General features: G+C 42.0%; 1 protein-coding gene across 2 annotated transcripts in view; it reads right to left on the bottom strand.

Moving 5' to 3' along the window:
- The window catches only part of LOC143684954 (gamma-aminobutyric acid receptor subunit rho-2), a 41,228-nt gene that overhangs the window by 6,539 nt on the left and 10,502 nt on the right, over nt 1-24,187 (bottom strand). For both annotated transcript variants that reach the window (XM_077162400.1, XM_077162401.1), the window contains exons 3-8: nt 11,128-11,195; nt 8,354-8,577; nt 7,440-7,522; nt 7,094-7,234; nt 2,452-2,604; nt 871-1,067 (exon numbers count right to left, since the gene is read on the bottom strand). In XM_077162400.1, coding sequence (XP_077018515.1) covers nt 871-1,067; nt 2,452-2,604; nt 7,094-7,234; nt 7,440-7,522; nt 8,354-8,577; nt 11,128-11,195 — 866 coding nt within the window. The remainder of the gene's footprint in view (nt 1-870; nt 1,068-2,451; nt 2,605-7,093; nt 7,235-7,439; nt 7,523-8,353; nt 8,578-11,127; nt 11,196-24,187) is intronic.

Here is a 24,187-nt window from a genome sequence, read left to right on the forward strand (position 1 = left end):
AAAACAGCAATATATCCTTTTTTCCTGAAATTCAAAGCTCCATTTTGCTAAGTAAAGTATAAAGTAAATGGGATTCTGATGTCTCCTGATCCTTGCACCTCTAAGATGAAAATGTATTTTGATTAATGCAATAATTAACAAACTACTTGATAACAAGTCATATTTTATTTCTTATTGTGATTTGCTAAGAGTCTGAATATGAGTGGAATAGACTTTTCCTCCTTGCAAAGGCCCATATGCATTGCCTTGTAGAACTTCCCAGTTGCCTTCTATTCTTAGGATACAGGATGGTATGGTATGGTGGTATGGTATGGTAGAGTAGAGTAGAATGCAGTGAAGTATAGATAGTACCATATTTCCAATCAGTCTAAAAGCTAACATCTTATGTGACTGAATATTTACTGGGCCAGAGCACTGATAAATAAAGGAGATTTTCATTCTAGAATTCTACCCTCTATCTGGTCATAGGACATGGAGGCATTTTCCTTAGACAAGTTCAGTATTAATACTTTTTGGATGTCCTAGAACCCTATAATTTTCAAAACAATATTCACATACATTATCTTATGTGAGGAAGGCAGGGTGAGTATTCTGTCATCCCCTTATTATAGATGAGGAAATTGAGGCCCAGCATAGATGGCAGAATTGAGCCTAAGAACCCAAGTCTTCCTATTCCCAGTTTTTGTACAGACTTTCTGCTTTCTGGGATGCTTGCAGTAAAAGTCAGAACCTGTTCTAGGGCAGGATGCTCCTCCTTTCACGTGAACATCTGCCTTGTCTACCCACATTCCCCCAAACCCCTGGCTTTCTCACTTCTCATCCAACCAGCAGCATGGGCTTAGATGAGGAAATGAATGTAACTTCTCCTACCTTCTCCCTCAGCTTCCGCTCCTTCCATTCCTGCACTGTGGTCAGGTAGTTGACGGCCGCGTACTCCAGCACAGAGAGGAACACAAACACGAAGCTGACCCAGAGGTAGATGTCCACGGCCTTGATGTAGGAGACGCGGGGCATGGAGGCGTTCACGCCCGTGATGATGGTGGACATGGTCAGCACCGTAGTGATACCTACGATAACCCCGGTTTTAGTTCAGCCCCAGCAACCACACAGAACTGCTCACACATTCTGGTAAGTCTTAATTTTACATTCTCCATCTCTTACATCTAATGAGAAATTCCCCAGATATATTTCCACCTCTTAGATGTACAAGGATGTGCTCGCCAGGAGCACATCCTACTGTCAGGAGGACAACTCACTGTGTGTCTCCTCTCACTGTAAGCACCTCAGGAGATGGGCTCCCATGATATGGCAAGGTCAGGAATGCTTCAGAAAAAGGATGTTTGGATGTGACATGTAAAACAGTGACTAAAGGACACCTCAAAAGGAAATTTCCCAAATCTTAAGGAATGTATTCATCCATGCTTATCTAAATCACATTTAAGTCTATAAAAACTGTGGGAACTTTGGAAGATACTCATGCTAGTTTCTCCTTCACTTTGGCTTGCTGGTTAAGCCCTCACATTTCTTAGGGCCCAACCTCACTTTGTCCAAATATACTCTGACATATTATAAACTTTCACTCTGGAATTCAAGGTCAGTCAAGAGCTCAAACTACACCTTCAAGAAATGCAGCCCTCTCCTTCTCAGAAATCATATATTATGGATGCTGTTTCCAAACTTTCAGTCTATCTAAACAAGACCAATAAGCAAAGTTTTTCACATTTGCAGAATTATCTAAGTACTGAGTGCCATTACTGAGAATTGTGGAAGTCTATACCCTAAACAGGCTACTGCTTATAAAGCGATTCAAGTAAAGTGGGTACAGTTTTAGATCCCTGTGGTTTCCATAACGTAGTGGGGAAAACTGAGGCCAGTTCCTAAATAGTGAAGGCAAGAAGCAGGAAGAAAATTTGTCCCTTCAGACTTTTATTCTTGGGGATTGGACTGGGTTGAATAGAATAGTATCCCTAAAATTTCAGATCCATCCAGTACCTTAGGAAGAGATGTTATTTGGAAATAGGGTTTTTGCAGATATAATTAATTAAAATGAGGTCATACTGGATTAAGGTAGGCCCTAAATCCAATATGATTGGTGCCCTTATAAGAAGAGGAGAGCACACACAGAGATACATACACACAGGGAGGATGGCCAGGAGAAGAAGGAGGCAGAGATTGGAGTGGTATGCCCACAAGTCAGAGAAGGCTGGCAGCACCCAGAAGCTGGGAAAGAGGCAAGGAAGGATTCTCTTCTAGAGCCTTCAGCATGGCCCTGCTGACACTGTTTTCCGAACTTAGACAATACATTTCTATTATTTTAAGCCACCCAGTGTGTGAATTTGTCATGGTAGCCCTGGGACATTAATCCAGGGAGGAATAGCAATTTTACCTTTTCTTTACAAGGTGACCAGCTGAAAAACTCACCACCTTCCCACCCTTTTCAAATGCTTTTACCCAGCGAAACTCTGGCGGGCACAGCTCTGCGGTCGATCCAGAAGGACACCCAAGACAGCATGACCATCAGGGTGGCTGGGAAGTAGGTTTGGAGCAAGAAGAAGAAGATGTGGCGACGCAAGGTGAAGTTAATGTACAGACGGTTGTACCAGCCTGGGGGACACAAGGAAGAAGCAAGTGAGATAGTGTGAGAGGTAGAAAGACAATTCCTTCACTGGGGGCTCTTCTTTCCCCGATATTGCCTCTCATTGGCAGCAGGAAAAAAAATTAATGATCAATTGGCTTAATGTAATTCTTTTCCTTTCTAAAATCCAGGCCCTCTTTCCTATAAATATCTTATCAGTATCTAGTACATTTATTGTCATATTTGGTATTATCTAACTTCTTGTCACAGCAGTCCTAGGAAAGGTAGTAACTAAGAGGTGTCGATTTGGTTGTTTGTTTGGTATTTGTTATTTGCAGACCACAACATATTCCCTAAGTAACTTGCTGCTGGGGAGCATAAGGAGTTGGAGTACTTCTATTTTGTTAAGGCAAGTCCCCTGACGCAGGAGGCACGAGAGCGGGGCTGTTTGCATTTTCCCATTTATTGTGAGACGGGTCAGCTTACTCTCTGTTATGTCCATTACAAGGAGAAACAGAATGCTCACCTTACTATTAATTACTTCACATGACTATTAAACTATTAGACATGGGTTCTACCTCTGACACTCCATCTGCCTTGGGATAGCTATCTATTATTTGATCATTTCTCAGGTGAAAAAGGATGATGTTGAAATAATCTATTTCACAATGCCAATCTGAGAATCATTTACTCATGGTTGTAAAGAAGGATTAAAAATGTAAGGTTTCAAATGATCTACAAGATCATCACCCAAACATCCTGATCAAAAGATGCCCAAGGACAGCATGAGAGGGAAGCCAACAGCATTGGAACTCATTCCAGCCCTATGTGCCCCAAAGTGGGGACTGCGTATAATGGTGGTACACAGATGATTTCAGGGGTACAGAGGCAGGCACATTTGTTTTTGTTCATCATATTTATCATTAAAGTCATCTTCTATTCATGGTAAATGATACCAGTTTTCCACTGATTATAGTGATATAAAATTTCTTTTCAAAAGTACAAAAAGGGAGTGGATTTAAAGAAAAACTTTAAGTCAATGATAGCATAGGAGGTATACATAAAATAAGTAAAACCAGCACTGCAATGGTGTTATGTGAATAACTGAGGTTTCTTATTTGGGAGATGTGGAAATGGAGACATCTAGAGGTAAAGCTTTGTCTGAGTCATGGATGAGTTGGGTTGGAACTCAGGTGTCCAATGCCTATTTCAGGGCTCTTCTCACACAATATCCCTTCAATTCAGCGGGTGGTCATTGGGGGTTCTCACTTGTGAGCACTGTGCTGGGGTTAGAGGGGGAGTTCCTGCTCTCAAGGATTTTCAAAGAGCTGAATAGAAGTCCCATAGAACGGAGGTACTTGAGATGTGGAATAGGGTTTATTTAAGTGCTAAAACACCCATGTAAATAGTGAGTGCTTTAGGTTTTGGAAAAGAGAGAACTGAGAAAGGACTCATGGAAGAGAAGAGTGCAAGCTGGTTAGGTGGATGGGGTGAAGAGGGAATTTGGGACAAGAAAACCACAGAATAGGAGCTCAGAGAGGGGAGTGAGCAGTGCGGACAGGAGACTGGGCTATCCAGGACCATCGGGGAGCTTTGACAATTCTCCAAAGCCTTGGTCCTATTCCTGAGAGATCATGATTTAGCTGGTTTGGGGTGGGAACACAGGGTGCATTTTTAAAGTTCCCTAGTAATTCAAATACTCTTCGAGAGTTAGAAAAAAACATTTGCCTTAGCAGTGGTTCTCATGATGGGGTCTGTGGACCAGCAACAACAGCATCACTGGAAACTTGTTAGAAATGCAAATTCTCAGGGTCCACATCAGACCTACTGGATCAAAATTGTGGGGCTTGGTCCAGCAATCTCTGTCTACTACTCCGTAGAGGCCTTGTTAAAACACCGATTGCTGGGCTCACCACCAGTGACCCCAGGCAATGGTGATACTACCAGTCTGGGCACCATACTTTGAGAACCACTGGCTCAGACTAATGATCCTTGTCCTTTGATGTGCACAAAATTTACCTGGGAGCTGTTTACCTGGGTGCCAACACCAGATATTCAGATTCCTTAGGCCTAAAGTGGGACTCGGAAATCTATTTATTGATCATACCCTCCTGGTGGTTTGGATACAGGGAGAGCCCAGGCTTCACCTGGAGAAATATGGGATGAAAGCCCTCTGGCTGGAGTGGAAGGGTGGTACTGAGTTAGGGAAGGAAGGTGTTCGGTCAACAGAGAGGTTGAAACAACAGGGTGGGTCCAGACAGTCTTGACACATGGCTACTGTGTAGGCTCCTGGGTTATTTGAATGAGACAGGGGCTTTTTGGATAAATAGAAAGTAATCTTCAAAGATGGCAGAGACTACTAATCATTTATTCATGTCACAGCCTTTGTTCAATCAAGTCAGCTCACCCAGATAAAAGGTGTAATCTTCCCTCCTCAAATGGGTATTCATGAAACAAATCACATTGTTCCTTAGGTTTGCAGGCTGGAAAGGCTGAAAACTGCCTTTATTCCTTTAGGGACTAGTCTATTCTCCTTTGTCTAAGAGAACCAGGTGAGGGTTGCCTTGGAAATGCTGGAAGGGAACTAGGAGCTTTGGAAATGTACTCTGTGTTCCAAATACAGGGCAGGGAGATACAGCTCCTGGCACAGGGTGCGGGATGACAAATATTGAGTGTGTGGTGCAGAACATAATATGAGTAGAAGATGCATATTAATCTGGATTCCAGAAAGGCTCCAGTGGGGAATAAAGCAAACAAATGAATATTATTCTGATAAAGAAAGCATCTAAGAAGCAGCTTGATGATTAAGGTATAGTGATTAAGGCAGATTGCCTGGCTACTTACCAGCTGTGCAAGCTGGAGAAACCGCTTACTCTCGCTGTTTCAGTCTTCAACTCTGTACACTGGGGCTATTAACAATATCCACACCATAGGTTTGTTGAGCAGAAATTAATTAATCCACAAAAAGCACTCAGAACTGTGCCTGTGACATGGTAAAATTGCTAAAAATCTCTTACGGCTTCAGAAAGAGAATGAAGCCATTTAGAAACGGGTCTAGAAAGAGAGTTGATTTGAACTTGCTAAGATAGAAAGAAAAGAACATTGGGTGGCAACCCAAATCTAAGTGAAAAGTAAGAGGAGTGAGGATGAAAGCTGAAGGCCTGAACTGAGCAAGGCCTGAGGTGTACTGACCCCAACACAACCATGACTGGGGCTTGCTCTTTCCATCACGTTTGTTGCCGTGGCCAGAGAAGTGGGTGCAGGTGAATAGGGAGGTGTTGACCTTACAGGTGTAGGGGAGAGTATGAAGACTTCCCATGGATGGGCCAGGGGTTCTCAGCACGGGGGCAAAGGTAAGTGTGCAGGAAGGCCTCTAAGACCCCATAACCACTGCAGAGCTAATGGCGAAATTAGAGAAGAGCTGATAAGTGGATACTCTCAAACATGGCTCAGGGGCCCAAAAGAGGACACCCTAAGCATTAAGATTAAGGTATAGGATCCCTATTTATTACTTGGGAAAGCTATTCATGCCATATGGTTAAGTAAAACAAATCAGTTTACAGAATACCATGCAAAGCATGTATGCTGGTTTGAAAGGATGTATGTTCCCTAGAAAAGCCATGTTTTAATCTAAATCCCATTTCATAAAGGCAGAATAATCCCTATCCAATATTGTATGTTTGAAACTGTAATCAGATCATCTCCCTGGAGATGTGATTTAATCAAGAGTGGTTGTTAAACTGGATTAGGTGACGACATGTCTCCACCCATTTGGGTGGGTCTTGATTGGTTTATTGGAGTCCTATAAAAGAGAAAACATTTTGGAGAATGAGAGATTCAGAGAGAGCACAGAATGCTGCAGCACCACGAAGCAGAGAGTCCACCAGCAGCAACCTTTGGAGATGAAGAAGGAAAACGCCTCCCAAGGAGCTTCATGAAACCGGAAGCCAGGAGGGAAAAGCTAGCAGATGACGCCGTGCTCGCCATGTACCCTTCAACCCAAGAGAGAAGCCCTGACTGTGTTCGCCATGTGCCTTCTCACTTGCAAGAGAAACCCTGAACTTCATCGGCCTTCTTGAACCAAGGTATCTTTCCCTGGATACCTGTGATTGGACATTTCTATAGACTTGTTTTAATTGGACATTTTCTCAGCCTTAGAACTGTAAACTAGCAACTTATTAAACTTCCTTTTTTAAAAGCCATTCTGTTTCTGGTATATTGCATTCCAGCAGCTAGCAAACTAGAACAGCATGATTTTACTTTTGCCAAACTGTATAATCAAATCAAGATTTCTAGGTGCTTTGCTAAATTGTTAGGAATGTTTAGCTCTGGGTGATGGGATTTTAGAGGATAGCAACTTTTTTACTTTCTGCTTTATGCTCTTAAATGTTGTTTATATTTTGTGGGAACATATATTATTTTAATCATCAAAATGCATTTCATTAGGAGGGAAAAGATTTAAGGTTGAAGAATTTCAGTGTTTTCTTCCACATTGAATCAGACTGTGGCAAAAGTTACCGGTGCTGCTGTAGAAGGCCAGCCTGGAAGTGGTGTGAAACTTGTGAATCAGAAATTGAGACAGGGATATCTTCTCATCTGTTTTCAGGGATTCGTCCCCATTCTTCCAATACAGCATCAGATCTTCATCTGTATATGCATCTTTGGAAAGAGGAAAACAGTTAGGTTGACCACATTGTTTGTGAACCAAGATGAAGCAACAGAGAACTCCTCTGACAATCTGGGAGGGAGTAAACAGTTCTTTATGCTGGCAGGCAGTACTCAGTACAACGATAATAAAATGTCACAAAGGTCAGAGAGGGAATAAGGAGAAGGTTGTTCAAGAGGAACGCTTGGAAATACTTACAGCTTTCCAGCTCCAAAGAACAGGTCTGGGAGTCCAGAGGGAAGTGGCTGAAGTCCATGTTGCACATGGCAGTGACAGTAATCCTAGATAACCCAAACATAACTTGGCATGTACAGTGAGTTATTGGCTCACAGAACTACCCAGAGTAAAGAGCAGGGCACAGGGCACACCACCAAGAGGAGCTGCCTCTTACATCTATTTCAGAAGTTTAGGGACAGTTATCTAAGTTACAGGACCTGTACTTTGAGAACTTTATCTTCTGTAGCAGGTGCTGGTGGCACCCAGCCCAGATGCCCTACACTGGACCAGAGTACCCTCCCCCAGCTATTATGGGTCTTGGCTGCTAAGGGCCCACACTTGCTGTACCATTTCTCCTGAGAACTGCCCTAGGCCCAGGGAAACATCTGCCTCCAGCCAGGCCTGGGAGGTTATGCTGGTCTCCTCAACCCCCACCATCCACTCCCCAACCAAGGCCAGTAAGTGTCTGTTAACAGTATTTAATTCTGGTGAAGCATGTAAGCAGGACAGGAATATGTGGGAATACAATTGTAAATCTCTCAAGTTAGCCCAGAAGCAGTCTGCAACAGCACTGAGAAAATGGTAACTGTTGCTATTTTTTTTTTAGACTCGATCGACTAGAATCATAGGCTCTCAAAGGAGGAAGGTACATAGAAGATCATGATCTCCTTCAATCTAGTCAAGGCCAAGCTGTCTTCTAATCCAAGCTTAAGACCCCCAGTGATAGGGAAGTCACCACATACTAGGCTGGCCATTTCATTTTTGGTCAGTTCTGATTGGCATCAGAAGGCTTGGCCCACAGACCCCACCCAAATGACAAACTCTTCAGGGCCAAAGGGACTGACCCCACAAACTGGAATGTTACTGTACAACAAAATGAAACCGTACACAGTTACCTCATGCTGTACAGCACGTGACCATCCGGGAACACTCTCAACATGATGTTGTCGGTAGTGGTATCATGAATGAATGACCTTTTGGAGTGAACAAAGAAGACATCTGGGACCCAGATCTTCTTCACCAGTCGGCCATCGAAGGTCATGCTCTTGTTGCTGGTGCTGGGAAAGGCCAGCCTCTCATCCTTCCAGTAATGCCGCAGGTACAGGGTCATGGTGAAGTCCTGTGGGAACCAGGGCAAGACAAAGAGAGAGGTATCTTAGAAAGGCTTCTTTCTTACAATCTACTCATCATCCACTAAGGTAATGGACACCTTGGGCTCATCCTCCAGTCTCAAGGTAAAGAGCCATGCAGCCCTGTAGCAATGGTTCTCTTGCAGTTGGTAAAAGAGTGGTTTATTCTTGTGTATCAGGAGGTAGGAATCCAGGAGACTGAGCTGTGATGCTGACATCCTTGGATGATTGCAGGCAAAGTGGATTTCTCCAAAACCCTGCTCTCTCTCTCACCTAAATCTTTACCCACCTGGTTAGCCACTGGATTTCAACTTAGTAGCTACTTCCAGGATTCTAGACCCTTTGGTCAAGTGTTCCTCTTAGGAGGCTTTTTGCCATTAAACTTGTAAGATCCTTAAAGGTAAGATTGTCTCATGCCCACCTCGAATTCCCAGGCCCTAGTTTAGTGCCTGTCAAGGCAAATTGTAGGTACCCAATAAATACTGGTAGGCTGGAAAAATGGAGGAATGAATGAATGATTGGTTGCCAACTGCATACCTACTATGATTTCAGCCTGAGAGCTTATTCTGTTAAAAAAAAAATAAAGTATCTCCCCACCTGTATTGCTGCTGCCTTTAATCATAGCCTGAGGTAAGACACAAAATGCAATTGGGTAAATGACTGCTCAAAAGGTTTTCTTCAGGCAGCAGGCAATGAAGTTCAGAGTGTGTGGTGGCCTGGAGGGAACCCCAGGAAAGAAGGACAGAATGGGCCCTGAGATAGTGTCCACAGGACAATTTGTCCCTACACTGTTCCTGGCCTCCAATGCATCAGCACTTGCCATAATCTTCCTTATACACTGTTATGCATTTAATTGTGGTCCCCCCAAAAATATATGTTGAAGTCTAATACCTGTGAAAGTGGCCTAATTTGGAAATAGGGTCTTTTGGGATGTAATTAGTTAAATTAAGATGAGGTCACACTGGATCAAGGTGGATTCTAAATCCAATGACTGGTCTCTTCATAAGAGAAAGCAGAGGGAGATTGGGATACAGAGACATAGACATATAGGAGAAGATGGCCATGTGACAATGGAGGGAGAAATTTGAGAGATGCTGTCCAGAAGTCAAGAAATACCAAGGATTGCTAGCAACTGCCAGAAGCTAGGAGAGAGGTAGGAAACAAATTCTCCCTCAGAGTCTCCAGAAGGTACCAATATAACTGACACCTTGATTTCAGGCTTCTAGCCTCAGGACTGTGAGAGAATAAATCTCTGGTATTCTAACCCATCCAATTTTGGCAATTTGTTACAGCAGCCCTAGGAAATGAAGAATACACACACCCAAGGAAAAGGGCCAGAACATGAGTAGAAAGAGGCCATATGCCCCTTCTGGTTCTTTCCCTTCTAGGTCACACAGATGGAGAGCAGGCTCTGAGGGACTTTGCTCAGGCGGAGTGCCACATGGCAGATTCACAAACACAGCTGTACCTGGCCAGCTCAGTGTTATCTACCTACCACCTTCTTTATGCTAGAGAGGCAAGTCACTCTGGGCCCCTCCCTCTGAGCCACACGAGGGAGGAGGGTCTTCACATCCAGATTGGATGGCTGGTTTGGCTTAGGGCTAGGGCAGCCAAGGTGACCCCAGACCCAACTGTTGGGTACTGTAAAGGGTCTGGCAGTGTGTGCTCTAACATGTGGAGACTATCGCACCTGCTCCTTTCACACCTGGACCCCATCCTTTACCAGGTACTGTCTGGGGTACACAGCATCAGCATCATATCAGTTTTGCTAGGTCCAGTCCACTAGGTGTCAGGAAAGGCCCCCATTCTTTAAGGGAACACATGGCACTGCAATGGGCAGTGGGAACCTCCTCTACTCTTATTCATTCCACATGTTCTGAGGGCCTCAATGGGCCCATGCTGCACTAGGAATTGTAGACACAGTGGTGCAAAATAAAAGACAAGTTCCTGTACTCATGGAGTTTAAAGTCAAGTGTGGGAGCTACAAAAACACAAAAATGAATATATAGCACAAAAGCAAATGGTGACAAGGGTTATGAGGAAAAATTCTCCAGACTGGATGGTCAGAGGAGTCTCTGAAGAAATTTTGTTTCAGTTTAGACTAAAGGATGAGAACGAGGCAGCATGGGGGGGCCAGAGCAAGAGCATGTTCAAGGTACCAGTGGCAGAAGAAACAGGAAGTCTACAAACTAAAACAGCAGTGCACAAAAGGGGGAGAAGGCCAGGAATGGTTCTAGAGAGCTCAGTCATCATCATTTGAGGAGGGTTCAAAATACAGAGTCCTTGGCCTCGCCCCCAGGTGGGCTTGGACCCAGGAATACGCATTTAACAACTCTCCAAGTTATTTTTGCCCATGAAGTTTGAGGACCCCTGCTCTAGATTTTACTTCACCTGAGCCACCACCAAGACCCTCAAACTCATGCTGCTGCCCACACAGGCACAGCCTGCATCCAGGAGGCCCCACCTACACCAGGAGCTCCCACAGGAACTTAGCCATCTGATTATTCCCTGGAGGCTGCCCTGCCAAGGGTGCCACATACCATGTCTACCTCGGAGATACTGTCCAGACTCTCCATCTGTACATCCACGCCCACAGGGATGGCAGGGCCTGCAGAAGAGCAAAGGCTGATGGTTATTTTCCTGTGTTCCTCAAATAATGGCTCAGATCAGTGGCCCATTACAACCCCCTTCTCTAACAGCTGAAACCTCTTCTTATTCCAGGTTCCAGGAGGTGCCAGAAGTGGAAAGTGCAGGAAGGAGGTCCATTCTCAAGGCTGTCTATTCTGCACCCCCTCTCCAGTGAGACTTGCCACTTGCAGGAGGGTCTTGAAGTAGCCTGGTAGACACTCTCCCAGGACCTAGACCTCTACGTTGTGCTAAGGGCTTCCGACATTACCATCGGGGAAGTGGGGTTGGTTAGTTTCCTGGCCCCAGAGTCTGAGTTCTTAACTTCAGGGAGGAGCTGCCTCTCATGGACGGTGTGCTATACTCTCCCCTGCTCCCCAGTTCCCCCTCACTCTCTTTCTCTGAAGCACCAAAGAAAGAAACAATATAGCCATTACCCTCTTTGGACACACTTCCTAGTGGCCTGGTTTTCAGATAATGTGCCCACTGTTTCATCAGGAGTTGATGTTGTTTGAGGACATACTCCTGATAAAATATATCAGTTTACATAGTGCCTGTTACTGTGTCTCTGCTTCCAGGGCCTGGCTTGCTCTCCACAGCGCCAGATGCCCTTCTAAGAAGAAATCTGATAAAACCTGTGAGGGTAGCATCCGTTCATGTTCTACAGGTATCGCCCAAGTGGGACTGAAGGTTAAGTTCTCAGATGACCTGATGGAGGTAAACACTCTTTACAGAGGAGGCTTCAGGCTGCATTCAGGAGAATTCAAACCTCAAGCCTGAACTGAGAATAAGGGCCCTGCCCTCCTTGGTGTGAGCAGCAAACAAGTTGAGACTTGCCTTGGACCCATTTCACTGCACAAGGTTAATGCTCCTGGGCTCTCCACTTTGTGGCCCTTCCCAAGCTTGTTTTGGGAAAAATGTTCCAAATTACTAGCCTACCTCCACCTCCTTCTATAAACACTTTTATGTTTTAAGTGGGCTGAGTTCTTCAGCTATCAGGAGGAAAATAATCAAATTTAACCAATTAGGCATTTGTGACTGGCCTCCTTAACACTGCCGAGGGGCTTTTCTGCTTTAAGAGAGGGGTCTGGTGAGCCACAGAGGAGACCCTGGTGGGATTTCAGGCGGGATAGCCAAAATACATGGGTATGTGGATAGCCCCAGGCTCTTTTGGTTCCTAGCCTTTCTAGTATTTCTCCTCACGTGGTCCAAAAAAGCACATCATTGGAATTTTATCAGTTTTGAATATGTAATTTCTTCCCACCAACTCTTTAAGAATAAATGTGAAATAGAGACATTTTCAGGCAAACTAAAACTGAGAATTTGCCAACAGGTATCCTGCCCTAAATGAAGGCATTATTCAAGGGAAAAGAATGTGATACCAGAAGATAAACAGAAATATAAGAAGGAATAAAGAACAAGAAAAATGGGACATATGTGCATAATTATAAGTGAAATGACTGTATTAAATAATGTTAATATTATATTGTGGGATTGAAAAAGAACGTAGAATTAAAATGCAATAAAAATACCATCTAAGGACTTCCAGGAAGATGGCCGAATAAAGTAGCTCAAGATTAGCCCTGCTCCATGGAAAACTTAGAGAAGGGACAGGAGGGGGACTGAGGCGGTGATTCAGTAGTGCAGCTGACCTGGGAGAGCCTTCTGCACCACATGAGGCAGTCCTGGTTGCAGAGGTTGATGAACAGAGAGGCAGAAAACTGGAGCCTGATGTCGAGGCGCTGAACCCACAGCAGTGCACGGATGGGAGTCGGGGACTAAGAAGTAAGCCAGGCCGCGTTCTTTGGGCATGCTGCACTCACCAGCCAGCCCTGTGACTGGTGACTCACTCCATACCCCACGCACTCGAACCCCATCACCCGCTCCCATTCCTGACACTCCAAGTGCCCCCACTCCACGAGCCCTCAGTGCATGTACTTGCCCCAACCCCTACCCCAAGTGCAGCCCAACCCACCTCTCCTACATCCCTCCCAAGCATTACCTCCCCCTCCCTGTTCCCTGCAGGCTATTGCCAGCACATAAAGGCTGTGGGCACTAACCTCCATACCAGGCTAGCCTTGCTCTCCTGCTCATAGTGTTGCACAGCCTCACCATGCACCCCTCTCATCCCAGGTCTACACATCATTTTACAGCAATCCTAGGCCCATGCATGTGCATGGGCCCCCAATCACATCATTCAACTCTGGGAACCACACTTTACAGCAATCCTAGAGCAGTGCATGTACATGGCCCTCAGCCGCATTTACCAGCTCTGAGAAAGTGCTGACTGTGCAGCTGGGTCAACTCTGCCCCCAATCCACAAAGGCATAACACCGACCTGCTGCCATAGCTCTACACATGCGCACAAAGGGCCCCATGTCTTATAACAGCGCACACCAGGGTTATGCCCCTCCCCCTAGACTGGTTCACCTGCACAGCTACATCTTCCTGGCTGCTGGGGGCTCACGTTCACAAGCATCAGCATAACATCCCCAAACTGTGCCCATACCTCCCCTGAAACAAATCACCGCACTGAGTACTGCCCCCGCCCCGTACCCTGCTCCCTGCTGTACAGCCATCCCACAAACACAAGACTTGAGACTACGAGTAAATCAATCAAGATATTTACAGGCCATGAAGATGGCAGAAGATCACTAAGCATATCACAATGGAGACAATATCACAATAGCCTTGCCTAATGACCAAATTAAAGCACCAGAGAAGACACAGATGTTGGAACAACTAATCAAAGATGTTTATACAACTCTACTTAATAAAATAAGTAGAGGAACAAATGACATAAAGGAGATCAAGAAGACAGTACAAGAGCATAAAGAGCAATTTGAAAGAATAAATAGAAAAATAGCAGAAATCACAGAGATTAAAGCATCTTTTGACCAAATAAACATAATAGATATATGATATAGTGATATAGAAGACAGGATAACTGACTTCAAAGACTCAAAACAGCAAATGGGAAAAACTGAATTGGATCTCAGGGAAATGACAGACAAAACAAAGTGCACAAATATAAGAATCACTGGTGTCTCAGAAGGAGAAAAGAGAAGTAAAGGGGTAGGCGAGGAGTTGAGGATATAACAGGGGAAAACTTCCCAACCCTCATAAAGGACATAATTATACAAGTCAAAGAAGCCCAACAAACTCCAAACAGAATAAATCCAAATGGGTCTTTCCCAAGGGACATGCTAATCAGTCTGTTAAATATTGAAGAGAAGCAGAAAATCCTGAAAGCAGCAAGAGAAAAACAATCTACTACATACAAGGGAAATCAAATAAGACTGAGTTCAGACTACTCAACCAGAACTGGGAGGTGAGAAGGCAGTGGTATGATATACTCAAGATCCTGAAAGAGAAAGACTTCCAGCCAAGAATCCTGTACCCAGCCAAACTGTCCTTCAAAATTGAGGGAGAGAGTAAAGTTTTTATAGACTAAGAAGTCCTGAAAGAATTTGTCAACAAGAGATTGGCCCTACAAGAAATACTAAAAGGAGTTCTGCTGACTGAAAAAAAAAAAAAGAAGACAAGAGAGGAAGGTCAGGAGGAAGGCACAGAATTGAAGAGTACCACTAAGGGTAATTTAAATAATATAAAGAGAAAGAGGGAAAAGAATATATAGATCTGACAAATAAAATAAAAAAGATAAGATGGTAGATTCAAGAAATGCCTTTTCAGTAATAACTCTGAATGTTAATGGACTAAACTTACTAATTAAAAGATACAGATTGGCAGAATGGATTAAGAATCATAATCCAGCTATATACTGCTTACGAGAGACTCATCTTAGACACAAGGATACAAATAGATTGAACATGAAAGCATGGAAAAAGATTTTTCACACAAGTTGTAACCATAAGAAACAGGAGTAGTTACTAATATTGGACAAAATAGACTTTAAATGTAAAGACATCATAAGAGACAAAGAAGGACACTATAAAGGGTCAATTCACCAAGAAGATATAACAATCATAAATGTTTATGCTCCCAATCAAGGAGCTCCAAAGCACATAAGACAGACATTGGCAAAACTGAAGGGAATGATAGTTGTTTCAGCAATAATAGTAGGAGACTTCAATAAGCCACTCTCCTTTATAGATAGAACAACTAGACAGAAGGTCAACAAGGAAACAGAGAAGTTAAATAACTTGATAAATGAATTAGACCTAACAGACATGTATAGGTCATTGCACCTCAAAGTACAAAGATATACATTCTTCTCTAGTGCTCATGGAACATTCTCCAGGATAGATCATATGCTGGGGCACAAAACAGGTCTTTATAAATTTAAAAACACTGAAATTATTCAAAGCACTTTCTCTGAGCACAATGGGGTGTAGGTGGATCTCAATACTCACCAAAGAATGAGAACATTCACAAATATACAGAGATTAAATAACACTCTTAAACAACCAGTGGGTCAAAGAAGAAATTGCTAGAGAAATCAGCAGCTATCTGGAGATGAATGGAAATGAGAATACAACTTGTCAGAACTTATGGGATGCAGCAAAGGTGTGCTAAGAGGGAAATTTATTGCCTTAAATGCCTACATTAAAAACCAAGAAAGAGCAAAAAATCGAGGACTTAACAGCACATCTGGAGGAACTTGAGAAAGAACAGCAAACTAATCCCAAAGCAAAAAGAAGAGAAATGACAAATATTAAAGCAGAGATAAATGAATGGGAGAACAAAAGAACAATAAAACCAAAACTTGTTTTTTTGTGGGGTTTATACCAGGAAAGCAAAGATGGTTCAACACAAGAAAATCAATTAATGTAATACAGCACATTAACAAATGGAAAGGGAAAAAATCACACAATCATCTCGATTGATGCCGAAAAGCATTTGACAAAATTCAACGTCCTTTTCTGATTAAAACACCTCAAAAGATAGGAATCAAAGGTAACTTCCTCAATATCATCTTGATTGATGCTGAAAAAGCATTTGACAAAATTCAGCATCCTATTCTGATAAAAGAAAAGCTAATTATCAAATTTTTTTATCAAATCTTTGAAGATTTAGAAAAGCTAATTATCAAATTCATTAGGACTCAAAAGTAACTACCTCAATATGATAAAGGCAATATATGGAAAACCAATAGCATCAAACTCAATGGAGAGAGACTGAAAGCTTTCCCTCTAAGATCAGGAACAAGACAAGGATGGCCACTGTCACCACTATTATTCAACATTGTGCTAGAAGTTCTAGCTAGAGCAATCAGGCAGGACAAAGAAATAAAAGGTATCCAAATTGGAAAGGAAGGAGTAAAACTCTCATTATCTGTAGATGATATGATACTATACTTAGAAGATCCTGTGAAATCTACAGCAAAGTTACTTGAGCTAACAAACAAATTCAGCCAGGTGGCAGAATATAAAATTAATGTGCAAAAGTCAGCAACATTTCTATACAAGCAATGACCTAGCTCAGGAGTCAGTTAAGGAAAATATCCCATTCAAAACAGCAACTAAAAGAACCAAATACTTAGGAATGAATTTAACTAGGGACGTAAAGGACTTGTACACAGAAAACTACATAACATTGCTACAAGATATCAAAGCAGATCTAAATAGGTGGAAAGACATTCCCTGCTCATAGACAGAAAGGCTAAATATAGTTAAAATGTCAATTCTCATCAAATTGATCTACAGATTCAACATAGTACAAATCAAAATTACAATAACCTACTTTGAAGATTTAGAAAAGCTAATTATCAAATTCATCTGGAAGGAAAAGAGACCCCAAATAGCCAAAAGCATCCTAAAAAAGAACAATGAAGTGGGAGGATTAATACTCCTGATTTTACAACCTATTATAAAGCCACAGTGGTCAAAACAACATGGTAGTGGAACAAAGATAGAAGCATTGACCTATGGAATCAAATCAAGAGTGCAGAAATAGATCACCAAATCTATGGTCAACTGATTTTTGACAAAGCCCCGAAATTGTCTGAACGGGGACAAAATAGTCTTTTCAATAATTGGGCATGAAAGAACTAGATATCAATAGCCAAAAGAATGAAAGAGGACCCTATCTTACACCCTACACAAAAATTAACTCAAAATGGATCAAACACCTAAATATAAGAACTAGCACCATAAAGCTTCTAGAAGAAAATGTAGGAAAACATCCTCAAGACCTAGAAATAGGAGACAGCTTCTATATATAATGTTTTATATATAAATATGTTTCATATATATAATCTGATATTTAGAGATAAGAACAAAGCCGAACATGTTGGAGTTAAAGTAATTCAGAACACAGAGGTAAGAAAGACAGTATCTATATTTTAGAACCACACATACTCTTTGAGACCAATGGAAGAAAGGTTTATTTGGTCTGGGACTGAAATTTTCTGTAGTGAATAATCTAATTCAACCTATCTGTATAGCTCATTGGAACAATGCAGGAAGCACAGAATAGGAAAAGGGGTTCTTCATTATGCTGAGTGAGATTAGCCAGAAACAATAGGACAAATACTGTATGGTCTCAGTGATATGAACTGACATTAGTGAAAAAACTTGGAGAATTTCATTGGTAACAGAGACCATCAGGAGACAGAAACAAGGTAAGATACTGGGTAACTGGAGCTGAAGGGATATAGACTGTGCAACAGGACTGAATGTAAAAACTCAGAAATGGACAGCACAATACTATCTAACTGTAATACAATTACGTTAAAACACTGAATGAAGCTGAATGTAAGAATGATAGAGGGAGAAGGGCTGGGGGCACAAATGAAATCAGGAAGAAAGATAGATGATAAAGACTGAGATGGTATAATCTAGGACTGCCTAGAGTGTATGATAGTGACTAAATGTACAAATTAAAAAAATGTTTTTGCATGAGGAAGAACACAGGAATGTCATTACTTCAGGGTGCTGAAAATAGATGGTAATTAATATTTTAAAATTTTAATTTATGTGTGAGACTAAAGCAAAAAATGTTTATTTGGTACAAAATCTGTATTTTGACTAGTATATTTCCTCATATAACTTATGTAGACAGCTTAACTGAACACCATAAGTACATGGAACCTCGAGTAGGACATGAGATTTTGTTGGTTTATCCAGAGTGGTGCCCCGATAAATCCCAGAGTGATTTGAACAGTGAATAAAAAAGTATTTGCAAAGTCCCCTTCAAGGAATAGTGAGAAAGGGGGAAAATTCAGCTTCCCCAAGTTGAATTCTTGATAGTCTCACAAGCAGTGCAGACAACCAAAGCTACAGGCTAAGCCCCCAATCCTGGGGTTTGTTCATATGAAACTTAACCCCACAAAGGATAGGTCAAGCCTACTTAAAATTAGGCCTAAGAGTCACTCCCAAGAGAACTTCTTTTGTTCCTGAGATGTGGCCTCTCTCTCCAGCCAACACAACAAGCAAACTCACCACCCTCCCCCTGTCTACGTGAGACATGACTCCCAGGGGTGTGGACTTTCCTGGCAACGTGGGACAGAAATCCTGTAATGAGCTGAGTGAGACTCAGCATCAGGGGATTGAGAAAAAAACCTAGAATGAGCTGAGACTCAGCATCAGGGGATTGAGAAAACCATCTCAACCAAAAGGGGGAAGAGTGAAATGAGACAAAATAAAGTGTCAATGGCTGAGAGATTCCAGAGTCCAGAGGTTATCCTGGAGGTTATTCTTACGCATTAAATAGATATCACCTTGTTAGTCAAGATGTAGTGGAGAGGCTGGAGGGAACTGCCTGAAAATGTAGAGCTGTGTTCCAGTAGCTATGTTTCTTGAAGATTATTGTATAATGATACAGCTTTCACAATGTGACTGTGTGATTGTGAAAACCTTCTGTCTGATGCTCCTTTTATCTACCTTATCAACAGATGAGTAAAACATATGGAATAAAGATGAATCATAGGGGGAACAAATGTCAAAATAAATTTAGAATGAAATGCTGGTGATGGGTGAAGGGGAGGGGTGGTGGTTATGGTCTGTATGAATTTTTTTCTGTTTTCTTTTTATTTCTTTTTCTGAATAGATGCAAATGTTCCAAGAAATGATCATGATAATGAATATGCAACTATGTGATGATATTGTGATTTACTGATGATATATGTAGAACGGAATGATCAAAAGTTATGAATGTTTGCGTTTTTTTGGTATTTTAAGAAAAAAAATTAAAAATTAATTTGAAAAAAAAAGAATTCTGCCATTGAGCCATCATCACACTGTCCTTAAGTTCAGTTTTATGTCTTTTAGATTTCCTCCCACCTTAGGTGACCTTGTGGCATACAGGAGAAAGGGATACTCCACTCCATGCTGGCTGGTCTCTGCAACTGAACACTTGGTCTGGACTCACCCCTAGACATGCACCAGCTGAGGTATAATAGATTCACTGGTCTTTTGGCAAATTCATGGTCCTGGCCTTTTACCCAGTCACAAAATCCCCCAACCCTGTGGTCTCTGTCCTGTGCTGGTCTGCTGACCACCTGAGCATTCAGTGGTTGCTCCCTGAATACGTATGGACTGCTAAATGCCTGCCATGCCCCTCACAGGTCTCAGGTGGCCAGGAACGCAGTCTCACCTCCATCTGTACAGATATCTCCTATGCCATGGCCACAACACTCCACCCTTCTGATTGATGTGGCAGCATACACACACACACACACACACACACACACACACACACACACATGCATGTGCACACAAAGAGACACAGTCATGCACATACACAAAAATAAAACCTTCCCAAGCTATGCCAAGACAGTGGACCATCAACCTTCTCCCCCACGCCCACACACATTCACAAAGTCTTAGGCTCCAACATAGTTCTCTAGATATTTCTACTGAACCCCCCCCCACCCCTACCCTCCACACACACACTATACAAGGGGAAGTGAGCTGACCTCTTTGCTCTACCCATCTGCCTCTAGGTAGAAGGATGGACTTTCTATTTCTTCTTCCTGTCTCACAAGAGCTCCTCTTCTTGTCCCCAGGGGAGTTATGCCTCATTTCTCTACCTTGAGGCAGAAATGTAGCCCTATCTTCACAACAACCACCACCACACACACACAAAAAAACAACTATGGGCTATTTGACATGGTTCTTGAAACGGGAGCCCAAGATGACTTGGTCTAGGGATTAGTGAGAATGAAAATACGTTGATTCCATATGAAAAGTACAAAGATAGAGGATAAAGACTGAGATGGTAGATGGTATAACTTAGGAATGTCTAGGATTTAATCACCACATTTTTAATGATGGTGATTAAATGTACAAATATAAAAACATTTTTGCATGAGGGAGAACAAATGAATGTCAACATTGCAAGGTGTTGAAAATGGATGGTATACAGGCAAAAGTACATTAAATACAAGCTAGGGTCTATAGTCAACAGTAACATTGTAATATGCTTCCACTGAATATAACACAGGTATTATGCCAAAAGTAAATGTCAACAGGAGGGGGCCATGGGGGAGGGGTATGCATTCTTTATGGAAGAAACAGAAATGTCTTCATATAGATTAGGTGGCAAAAATCTGTTTAAAAATGAACAGAGAGAAACAAGTGCTAGAGAAAATGCAAAGAAAGAAATGAACCTATTCACTATTGGCAGGGAAGCTGAGAGGTGCAGCCCGTTGGAGGGCAGTGTGGTGATTCCACAGAAGGCTAGGGGTGAGGTTGCCATATGATCCTGATACCCGCTGCTCAGTATACACCTGAAGGAACTGAGTGTGGGGGCACAAATGGTCATTGGTGTTTCTGGCAGCAGTGTTCCTGATACACAATGGATGAAGGTGGCCTAAGGATACTACAACTGAAGGAAATGTGCTGGTTTGGAAGTTGTTACATACCCCAGAAAAGTCATGTCTTTTAATCTTCATTCAATATTCCTGGGTGGTCTTTTTTTATTGTTTCCATGGAGATATGACCCACCTAATTATGAGTGGTAACTTTTGATTAGATGGTTTCCATGGAAATGTGTCTCCACCCATTCAAGGTGGGTTGCTTACTGGCGCTCCTTAAGAGGGAACCATTTTGGAAAAAGCTTGAGAGCCAAGAAAGCCACCAGAGCCAAGACAGTCACCAGAACTAATAGAGTCCCAAGGAAGCCATTGAAGATTCCTGGGGATAAAGCTAGTAGACATCACTAAGTGCCCTCCAAGCTGAGAAAGAAACCCTAAATTTCATCAGCCTTTCTTGAGTGAAGGTAACCTGTTGTTGGTACCTTAATTTGGACAATTTTTTCATTTTTTAATTAATTTATTTTTTATTTATGATACATAACCACATACAAACACATTCTTATCATATGATCATTCCATTCTTGTTATATAATCAATAACACACTACATTACATAGTTGTATATTCATCATCATGATCATTTCTTAGAACACTGCACCAATTCAGAAAAAGCAATAAAAAGAAAACAGAAAAAAATTCAAACATACCATACCCCTTACCCCTCCCCTTCACCAATCACCAGCATTTCAATCTACTAAATTTATTTTAACATTTGTTCCCCCTATTATTTATTTGTTTTTAATCCATATGTTTTACTTGTCCATCAATAAGGTAGACAAAAGGAGCATCAGACACAGGCTTTCACAACCACACAGTCACACTGCAACAGCCATATCATCATACAATTATCTTCAAGAAACATGGCCACCAGAGCACAGCTCCACATTTTCAGGCAGTTCCCTCCAGCCTCTCCATTACATCTTAATTAAACAGGTGATATCTATTTGTAAGAATAACCTCCAGGATAACCTCTCGACTCTGTTTGGAATCTCTCTACCATTGACATTTTATTTTGTCTTATTTCACTCTTTCCCCTCTTGGTTGAGAAGATTTTCTCAATCCCTTAATGCTGAGTTCTAGCTCATTCTAGGATTTCTGTCCCACGTTGCCAGGAAGTTCCACACCCCTGGGAGTCACGTCCCACATATAGAGGGGTAGGGCAGTGAGTTTGCTTGCTCTGTTGGCCAAGACAGAGAGGCCACATCTGAGCATCAGACAAGGTTCTCTTGGGAGTGACTCTTAGGCCTACTTTTAAGTAGGATTAGCCTATCCTTTGAGGGATTAAGTTTTATATGAAGAAACCCCAAGACTGGAGGCTCGGCCTATTGCTTTAGCTGTCCCCACTGCCTGCGAGAATATCAAGAATTCTCCACTTGGGGAAGTTGAATTTTCCCCCTTTCTCACCATTCCCCCTAGGGGAACTCTGCAAATATTTCCCTATTCACTGTTCATAATTTGGACATTTTCATGCCTTAGAACTGTAAACTTGCAACTTAATAAATCCCCCCCCCCCTTTTTGTTTAGTAAATTCCCCCTTTTAAAAGCCATTCTGTTTCTGGTATATCACATACTGGCAGCTTTCAAACTACAACATGAAAGAAGGGGGAACTGTGGTATATATATACAACAGAGCACTACAAGAAGGAATGAAGTTGTGAGGCATGCAAGTAGGGGAATGGCCATATGTTGAATGAAATGTCAGAAACAAAAAGACAAATATTGTCATGCCTCGCTCATATAGACTAGCTATAATATAAAAACTCAGTGAATTGAAGTCAAAAGCATGGGTTATCAGGTTGAGAGCTATTATAAAGGATCCTAGATTGTAAACTCTTAACAAAAGTCACATATATTCTGGAGTTATAACTGTTATTTCTAAATTCTGAGATACTGAGCTGTTTGTATATAACCTGGTTTTTCCCAGAAACTTCAGGTATTTATGTGACACCTGAAACACAGAATTAGAGCTCTGAAGCTATGAAAGTCATCACTACCCCACACAGGAACTGTTTAAAAAGTTGAAAAAGGGATCAGACTTTGACTAGAGATACGAAGAAAGCTGATCTGGATAGGACTAAGGTAGATCAGAATACAGGGTAAGGGATGATATGGTCCATATTTTAAAATTTCAACTTCTGTGTGAGACCAAAGGGAGAGATGTTTATTTAGTATAAAATTTATGTTTTGGGGAGCACATAACCTAATTTAACTTGTATGGTCAACTTAGTTGAATATCGTTAAGTACACAGAATCTTGAATAGGGCATGAGATCTTGCCTTATTTTGTACTTGCTAGTTTGTCCAGGTTAGTATGATGCCCTGATCTATCTCAGAGTAATTTGGGCAATGAATAAAGAAGTATTTGCAAAGTCCCCTTGAGGTACCAGGGAGAAAGGAGGAAATATTCAACTTCCCCATTTGGAGAATTCCTGATATTCTCGCAAGCAGTGGTGACAACCAAATCAATAAGCTAAGCCCTCGATCTTGGGGTTCGCCCCTATGAAACTTATTCTTGTAAAGGATAGGCTAAGCCTACTTATAATTATGCCTAAGGGTCACCCCCAGAGAACCTCTTTTGCTGCTCAGATGTGGCCTCTCTCTCTAAGTCAACCCGGCAGGTGAACTCAATCACTTCCCTCCCCGCTACACGGAACGTGACTCCCAGGGGTGTATCTCTTCCTAGCAACATGGAACAGAACTCCCAGGATGAGCCAGGGCCCAGCATCACAGACTTGAGAAAGACTTCTTGACCAAAAGGGGGAAGTGAGAAATGAGACAAAATAAAGTTTCAGTGGCTGAGAGATTTCAAACAGAGTTGAGAGGTTATCCTGGAGGTTATTCTTATGCATTATATAGATATTCCTTTTTAGTTTATGGTGTATTGGAGTGAGGGAATACTTACTTGAGGGAAGTACCTGAAATTGTTGAGCTGTGTTCCAGGAACCTTGATTCTTGAAGACAATTGTAAAACAATATCGCTTTTACAATGTGACTATGTGATTGTGAAGACTTTGTGTCTGATGCTCTTTTTATCCAGGGTATGGACAGTTGAGTAGAAAAATATGGATAAAAAATAAACGAATAATAGGGAGGATAAGGGGTAAAATAAATTGGGTAGATGGAAATACTAGTGGTCAATGAGAGGAAGGGATAAGGGGTATGGGATGTATGAGTTTTTTCTTTTGTCTTTTTATGTCTT

This window comes from Tamandua tetradactyla, chromosome 5 (assembly GCF_023851605.1).
Source record: "Tamandua tetradactyla isolate mTamTet1 chromosome 5, mTamTet1.pri, whole genome shotgun sequence".
Lineage (NCBI taxonomy): Eukaryota > Metazoa > Chordata > Mammalia > Pilosa > Myrmecophagidae > Tamandua > Tamandua tetradactyla.